General features: G+C 39.9%; 2 protein-coding genes across 2 annotated transcripts; one reads left to right on the forward strand and one right to left on the reverse strand.

Moving 5' to 3' along the window:
• The first annotated feature begins 174 nt into the window (after positions 1 to 174).
• Positions 175 to 4,249, forward strand: zrsr2 (zinc finger (CCCH type), RNA-binding motif and serine/arginine rich 2). The gene is made up of 11 exons (XM_076048043.1): positions 175 to 470; positions 552 to 631; positions 719 to 797; positions 923 to 1,031; positions 1,198 to 1,284; positions 1,717 to 1,755; positions 1,919 to 2,049; positions 2,181 to 2,394; positions 2,823 to 2,878; positions 2,955 to 3,064; positions 3,172 to 4,249. Exons 1-11 carry the CDS (start codon positions 430 to 432, stop codon positions 4,041 to 4,043), a joined length of 1,818 nt encoding a protein of 605 aa, XP_075904158.1. The 5' UTR covers positions 175 to 429; the 3' UTR covers positions 4,044 to 4,249.
• On the reverse strand, positions 4,189 to 8,081 carry LOC142902739 (AP-1 complex subunit sigma-2). Its single transcript, XM_076048108.1, has 5 exons — positions 7,908 to 8,081; positions 7,248 to 7,426; positions 6,196 to 6,304; positions 5,936 to 6,073; positions 4,189 to 5,379 (listed from the first exon to the last, which is right to left on the reverse strand). The coding sequence occupies exons 2-5, from the start codon at positions 7,424 to 7,426 to the stop codon at positions 5,332 to 5,334; spliced, it is 474 nt and encodes a 157-aa protein (XP_075904223.1). The 5' UTR covers positions 7,908 to 8,081; the 3' UTR covers positions 4,189 to 5,331.
• Positions 8,082 to 8,742: the final 661 nt, after the last annotated feature.

Raw genomic sequence — 8,742 nt, forward strand, 5'->3', positions numbered from 1 at the left:
CAAAATATCAAATTTATGAAATCCTCATCATTTCCTAACGGGTAATTGATCGGAGAGGACGGGAAATAAATAAATGAATAATACTTTAAAAAAAGAAAAGAAAAGAAAAGAAAAGAAAAGAAAAAAAAAGCCATTGGTTTATACAAAAGGTCATAATCACAACCCGGAAGTACTTCGTTTTGCTCCTTCCGTCTTTCGTTTCGTTGTTGTGCGTGCTCATAATATATTCTTAAAAAACAATATAGTTTTACCCACATTCAAAGTCCGTCTGAAGAAATAAACTAAATGAAAACTTTTCTACCTAACGAGGTCTTTGTCTAGCATAGCGGGAGAAAAATGTCGGTTAAAATATGTCGACACGCTGAGTTTCGCTGCACATGCTAACAAACAAGCTATAGTGAATGTGAATGAATGTGTACGTAAACAGCGATGGCAGCTCCAACTTTACAAATGACCGCTCAACCATTAAGGTATGTGTCTCTTTAAAACTATGGTGAAGACCTAAATATGTTTTTCATTATTTATTATAACATAATTATATTTTTTCGCAGTCAAAAACAACGCAAGGCTGCTTGCAGGAAAGAGAGGAGAAAGCGGAAACGCCAAGCTCTCGCTAAAGCAAGAGAATGTGGTACGAGTACAACGTCTTGTTGTGATAAAGAGTTCTGTATCTTTTCCATTTGTCAAATATTGAGTTACGACATTTTAATTGTTGCAGGTTTAAGTAATGGAGACATATGCACTCAAGAAGAGGATGATTTGAGTGGCCAAGATGAGGATGCTTATGAGCTGGAACGGTACAGATGTTGTCACAAACCCATTTCCTTTTAACTAGTTTACATAGCCGAAATGTTTATTGTGACACTGCATCAAATGATATGAATCTTCATTTTGAGTGAGGGTGTCAGTCTTGTTTTCTCAGGCTGCAGCTGCATGAAGAGTGGCTGAAAAGAGAGAGGCTCGCCCAGGAAGAATTCAGATTGATATGTGAGAGAGAAGAAGCTGCACAGAAAAGGAAAGAGGAAGAAGAGGTGACTGGTTTATTTACAAAAACAAACCAAAAACAAAAACATGTTAACACCTTGGACTTCAAATCTCTCGCTAACTCGATGAAGACACTCACCAGTGTGCATTTTTAAGATCTTTCTTTCTAAGAGAGTGTTCATTATTGTTTTGTTGATTTTCTTGTCTTCACAGCGGATGATAAAAGAGGAATGGGAGGCTCAGCAAAGAAAAGAGCAGGAAGAAAAAGAGCAGAAGCAGAAAGAGAAGCGGGACCGAGAGGTGAAACGGGCCCTGGGAGGCTAGAAAACAAAAAGAAATATCCTCCTACTACCTACCTACCTACCTCAACATTCAATCCAAAATAATCCTTTTGGAAAAAGCTTCTGCTATGTTTCTTTTTGTCAAATGCTGTGTGAGATGAGGTTCTTTATCAAACATTTCCTTGACCAAGATGTACAACCAACCATCCAACTCATTAACTAAGGATACAAACAGAAAAAAAATGCTCCAGCTCTCAAAACAAGGACGTATCTTTTACTTTGTGGGAACACAGTCCATAAACTTTTGCCTGGAAACGCCCATGTGTTATTTTTTTTTTTTTTAGATGCCACTCGTGATGAATGTTGTCTTAACACACAGCAACAGATATGTTGCAGTATGTTCATATCCTTAAAATTTTTTTACCAGCTATTTCTTTGCACCATTTTGTAGGAGGCTGTTCAGAAAATGCTGGATGAAGCTGAAAACCAGGTAAAATTTTACATGTGTGCGCGCACACAAGTTCATGCAGATTATTCTCTTCATTTTATTCTCTGGTGCTGAAATTGGTTGCGTTTGAATAGAATATTAAAACAGTTTTATCTTTAGAAAATTTGCTATGAGCACATTTTACTTTTTCTTTTCCCACTCCCAGCTAGAAAATAAAGGACCATGGATGAATCCTGAAGCTCCTGTGAATGAGAAATCTGAAAATTATGGCACAGAGTGCGACGTGGCCAACTGTCCATTCTTCCTTAAAACCGGAGCGTGTCGCTTTGGAGACAGGTACACTTACTTCTCTTTCGCTGTGACTTTGAACAGCAGTGTTCTGACCAGACTGTGAAAGTCGTTTTTAGGTGTTCAGAAATATGAGACGTCAGGACCCATTGTGTTTTTTTTCCTCTTTATAAATTTAGATGCTCCCGAAAGCACAATTATCCCATAACGAGCCCGACGATGATGATCCGTGGTATGTTCATTACTTTTGGCATGGAAGAGGCGCGGCGCGATGACTACGACATCGACGCATGGTTGGAACACAGTGAGGAAGATATTCAGGATTCTTTCCTTGAATTCTACCATGATGTCCTGCCAGAACTACAGAGTGTTGGCAAGGTGGTGCAATTCAAGGTGAGTTTAATTCAGGGCAGTTGCTGCAAATACACCAATATACTGTAATTAAATCTGGTTTATGTAATGTAATATATATATATATATATATATATATACTGAAAATGTAATATTTTCACGTGTCACCTTCTGCATTGGTACTGGGACTCCTCTAAAAAAATTATATCCTGAACTTTCTTCAGTTTGGTTCTTAATATTATGTTGGATGTATTTGTTATCAATTCTACATAAACCACACGTGGAAAAATGTATTTTAAAGTCAAATTTGACATGTGGTGCCAGGGCAGAGACACATGTCCAATGTTACATCAGGGACCCTTCACCTGTGTTTTAGCACCTTTTTATTTGAGAAATTTTATTTCTCAAACCATTTGCTGTTAATAGACTAGCCTGAAAGCAAATGTTTAAAGTATTAATATTTATTTCAGGTCTGCTGCAACTACGAACCACACCTGAGAGGAAATGTTTATGTTCAGTTTGACACGTAAGTTATCAAATCAAACCACAATGTTTTAGTTTAGAGTTAAAAAACAAAACGAAACACATTTATCTTTGTGTAGCGAGGAGCAGTGTAAAGAAGCCTCGATAAAGTTTCACGGCAGATGGTACGCTGGCCGGCAGCTCCATTGTGAGCTGAGTCCTGTAACGCGATGGAAAAACGCCATATGTGGTGAGTTTTTTTCCTGCCTCTCGCATTTAAGGACTGTTTGTCGTGGCAGATATACAAGCATAAGTAACACAACCACAACTACTTTGTATTTCCTTATTGTCTCTTAGGATTGTTTGATCGACAGAAGTGCCCCAAAGGAAAGCATTGTAATTTCCTGCACGTCTTTCGAAACCCCACAAACGAATTCTGGGAGGCCGACCGGGATCTGCACTTGTCCCCAGACCGCAGCGCCAGGGGAAGTCGGAGGGACGGCCGCTCAGAGAGACACCTTGACCGCTCGTGGCGGCAGCGCCGTCGCAGCAGGAGCCCACTGAGATCTGAGAGATCTTTCAGCAGGAGGGAGGCTGACTGGCGATGGAGCGCCAGATCAGGACGCAGTGAAAGGAGGAGCGGTTGGTGTAGGAGTAGGAGTAGAAGTAGGAGCAGGAGCAGGAGCAGGAGTAGAAGAGACAGAGCATCAGACAGATTAAGAAGTAGGAGTCCAGACAAAAAGAGGTATAGAAGTAGAAGTAAGGGAAGAGACGGTAAAGACAGCAATACAGACAATCATAGAAAAGTGAGGGAAAAGTCAAGAAGTTCAAGCAGAGAAGGAAAAAGAAGCACCAAGAGCCGCGAGAAGAGCCCAAAGAAACCCAGTCGACATGAAGAGAGCCCGAGCGGCGACAAGGCGCACCGGCGTCACAAGAAAAGCAAGAAAAAGAAAAGCAAGAAGAAGCATAAAAAGAAGAGCCGTCGGTCTGAAGAGATGAGCTCATCAGGAGAGTCAGACAGTGACAAAGAGACCAAGGACACAACAGCAGAGGGTCTCAGAACAGCAACTCCTGGTCGAGAGATGCCTGAATCACAGCCCGTTCAGGAAGAGACAGAGCCGGAGAATCAAGACTGTGAGAAGTCCTTCAATCCTGAGGTGAAAAGTGAACATTCGGACACAGAATTGGAAAGCTGCGTTAATAACGGCGATGACATCTGTACCTCATGACTTCTGTATCTTGTAATGAACACTACTCTACTTTTATGGATGGAGAAATGTCTTTCTGCACTGAAATTGGAATTTGTTTTTGAAAAGGCGTCATCATGCGAACCACGACACGATACATTTGATGCTGAATAAAAAGAGAAGGAGATTTTCTTTTTAAACACATTTATTGTTAAGAACAAATAAATTTAAGAAAAAATGTTGGCAAACCTCTGGGCAGTGTTAAATACAAAATGTTGAGTTCCCCTAGTTCAAAATAATTGACTGCTAAATAAAGGGAAAAAATGGATTTAAAAGAATGAGAACAGAAATGCAGGCTGCCGCAGTTTGAGTTTGATGAGCACCTTCCCGTTCGCCAACAGCTCACCCACAAGTAAACAAGTTGAGAGAAGAATATTTGTTTCCCCTGATATATACAGTTTTATCTTCCTTTTCTATTCCAGTAATGAAGCTCAAAATAGACTTGTCTTTAAAAAGATCTGAAAAAAAAAATTACAAAATCATGTCATATTTTACCCAAATAATCCTCTCGTATACGTTTTTAATACACTTTGAGATCCCTTTCTGGCCATGTTAGTCTCCCACTGACACCAGCACGAGGGGAAAAACACAGTGTTCTTTGGTCAGAGTTAGTCTGCATGAGTCAGCCAAGCCTATCATTTTACATAAAATAGTGTTTCTGTTAATGATGTTACCATCTGATCCTGTCCCAAGATCTGCCTCCTCAGGTCAATACTTTGAGAAAAATAAGGACAACCGTACAACAATTTGAAGACCCATTACAAACAACAAAGGCAAACAGCCTTAAGGAGAAAGTCACAAAAACACAGGCTTGACACAAACACTGATACTGTTCTAACGTGAAAGAATTGCTTTCAAATGTTTATCTCTGTGACCAAAAAAATGAAACAACTTGACGAGCATGAACTGCACCTACAATACAACATCATCCAAACAACCTTTCGGTCTGCTCGATGACAAAAAAGACACTGGTGTTGTTAATCGGTTGCTACATTACACTCCGAAGAGCTCTTAAAGTCGTTGAAGTGAGGTGAGTGAAAAATGTTGATGGTGCTCCAGAATACAGCACAGGAGTTTGTACGTACAAGACACAATAAAAACACCACCGGCACCACATCGTAAAGACATTACAGAATAGTACAGTCCAGAATAATACAGTAGGTGGGTGATTATATACAGACAACACTGACGACATCGAAAGAAAGGACAGCAGCGGGACAGGAAGGTTGTCAGATCCGCACCTGGGGGACAGAACCGTGTGGGCCGTAGTTTATGTCAGTCCAATCTCCTCCAGAACACTGCGTGGTGCCTCGGCCTCCTGCAGCCAAAACACACAAATCAAAAGTGATTATCCTTGTCTGTTATTGTCAACAGTTTAGCTGTAAAGCCCTCACATTCTAATCAGTTACAGTGGCTAGTTTTTTTGTTTTTTTTTATCTGCCCTGCCTCTCCAAGGCCCGTACAGTCAGCTCTGCTCTTAATGCAATAGTGTTGCATTCTAAGCTATAAATAAATCAGAGGAGTAATTCTATTGGCTGCAGCTCTCTAGCACTGGCACGAAGTGAGACAAGACCAGGGGTTTTCATCATGGCCTGCAGCCGCCACAACAAGGTTACAGCAGGTGCAGGTTCATAAAAGATGCATCAGGCATTTCATCAACAACTGGAGTGTAGCCTCCATCTGGTTTACCTTTAATGTGGATGATGCAGTTTTACATTAGTGGCAATTTAAAATGCTAATAAAAATAACATTTTATATATATATGTATATAGTCTAAGAATACATAGCTTATACCTATCAAATGATAAACTTATCAATGACAATCACACTACAGTTTATGTGTATTGGTCTATGTCATTCGGAGCAATGTGTACCTCCTGCAGCAGGTCAGCCTGCTCGATGGCCTTCAGCACATTTTTCTTGGATGTCTCCTGTGCCTCTCCACCCAGGAGGAACTCATCCAGGATAAAGTAGGCCTTCTCAAAGTTGAAGATGATGTCCAACTCGCACACCTGGAAGACCATAAACATCAGTTGAGAGGACAACATTTGATACGAGCAGCAAACCTTTGAGGTTCCCCATGATCACTGTACAGACACTGCAAAGAATTATATGTGCTCTCTAAGTGACTCACACTTCCAAAATATTTGTCCAGAAGCTCCACATATCTGTGGATGATCTCCAGCGTGATGAGCTCGTTGTCTTGATCCTCGACAGCGCAGCAGAAATACAGACTTGCGTATCTACAATATAAGGGAAAAGAAAACTACATTAAAATTGTTCAGACAAAAATATTTGCTTATTTAGTGATGAGCATTTAGGATGAGACGGTTTCATATTTGATCTGAACTGGTTGCGTCCACAAATCCAACACAGCAGAATATTTTTTATCTGTGATAAAAATTAAAATTAAAACAAACACCAGAAAAGAGTGGAGACTGTCATGACTTTAGAGTTGCTGTTGCTGAAGAACAAACTCTGTCTCCATTGTTTTGCAGTTGGTGATAGTGAGGAGGTGTTTCTGGCTCTCATAACACACCAGCAGGTGACAACCAAATGCCAGAAATCTCAGTCCCTGACAAAATAATCGCTGAATCACTGCTTCTGAGGAACAAAGCCATTCCACAGCGGGCACAAAGTGGTGTAACAAAAATGTCACACCATGTATTTTCTCTAAAAATTTAACAATCCTTTAAGATGACTGAAATTTTATTCATAAAAATAATAATTTTACAGGACTAACAGAAAATAATGGGGGACCTATCCTCTACTATCCCAAACTCAACAACCCTATCCCTGTTGAAGTCAGGATCAGAATCAGAAATAAGGTAAATGTTGATGAAGATCATGTAGATGTAGTTGAAAGTAACTGAACTATCAAACTTGGTTCGGCTAGACTAAACTTCAATGTACGATGTACATCATCACATCATCAATTAAGACTACTGGGCAATTTTTTGAGAAATACTTAACTGACATAGGAAAATATATTGAAATTTCACAATCAGTGCAATGGGAACAAAAGACTGAAAGAGACAAGCATACAAAGGCCAAAAAAAAAAGAAAAAGAATCAATCCATTTATGTGTGTCGATACATGCATGTTCACTCAGCAGGTAAATTGCGTAAGCCACCTGTGATGTGGAAGCCTGGTCACAGGCTGTCGATAAGAGTTCACATTTCATACCTTTTGTACACGATTTTTAGATCTCTCCACTCCAAGAAGCTGCACATCTTGGGCTTCCGAGCGAGAATGGTCTGAACCAGGTCTCGGGAGATTTTCTTTCTCTCCTTGTCCGATAGAGGCACATACCATTTCTGCAGACGCAGCTTTCCCTGCCGGCTGAACAGGAGCATGAACTGCATCTGCAAGAGGGAAGACAGCACTGAAGTTACCCACCTCAGACAGGACATGACCATTCATTTATTAGTGTTTAGGAATGACAAATGGGAGTGCTGTAAGTGATACATATGATTCACAACTAAGCCGAGAGATAATAAGCAATAAAATATATATATATATATATATGTTATAGGAAAAAAAAAATCATCTGAATACATACCACGTTTGACAAACACTCGAAAACAGGAAATGCATGGAATCATTTCCGGGGAAATGACACGCAAGCCATTGTTCGAATATGTTTCAACATTAACACGGAATTTTATTTTTCATTTTTTTTTTAAATATAGGTTTCGAGGCTTTAGCGAAGTTGGGCTAGCCTTATCAGCTAACAATGCTGAACTCTCACACATATACATTGACAACACGTTGTTATTTGCGCCCCCTCCCTGCTGCGACGCATAGCCTGCACAGAAAATGCTAGAAGTGAAGATGACTCCTTACCTTCAACAAGGATTTCGACTTATTCCCTCAGGCGACTGAAAGGATGTATAACCTTAACTGAAAAACATTAGCGGAGATAGTCTTTAGATATCTCCCTTGCTCTGTCTAGACTAGCTTTTGGACTGCCAGATGCTAAAATGACTAGCGATGGTGACTGCTGGAGAGAAAGCGGCACTCTGATTGGTTGAAACAGCCCCTGCTGAGAGACCGGATTGGCTCTCAGATTCCGTTATTCATGACGTTGTTCTTGGCATGGCGCTATGGCTTCCAGTCAAGGGAGATTTCTGTGTCTTGCGTTTCTCCCTGCTGTTTACAACCCTATAAAATAGTTTTAAAAACATAATAATGGTGATAAAATGAGTACGAAAACACATACAAGATTTGGACGTATTGTCCAAAGACCACCTACATTTTGAGAAAACAACACACGTCCTTTTACTACATTGCATCAATGTAAACAGTGACACTTGGAAAGGATGCGTAGAAAAGCGGGTACCGTCATGAACCCAATGAACTTGGAACCCCTAATGTGTGAAAAAATATCCTCTATTTGCAAAATAAATGTGGTAAAGAATGCAGATTATGGGAAAGCAGTATATAGGAGCAATTACAGGGGAAAAAAACACACCAAATAAATACAAATGTCTGTGATAAAGGCATATATATATCACACTAACATAATTGATAATACACTTAAAACAAACAAACAAACAAAAAAAGAACTATTACAGTATTATGCTGTACGTTGCTGGATCTAAAAATCAATTATTATTTTACAAGACGGCTGGCATTTGGCAATTAAGTCTCGCATGGTGCAGACTGATTGTAAATTGAT

The sequence above is a fragment of the Nelusetta ayraudi genome, unplaced genomic scaffold (assembly GCF_046127955.1).
Source record: "Nelusetta ayraudi isolate G7.1 ecotype Tasmania unplaced genomic scaffold, CSIRO-AGI_Nayr_v1 ptg000005l, whole genome shotgun sequence".
Lineage (NCBI taxonomy): Eukaryota > Metazoa > Chordata > Actinopteri > Tetraodontiformes > Monacanthidae > Nelusetta > Nelusetta ayraudi.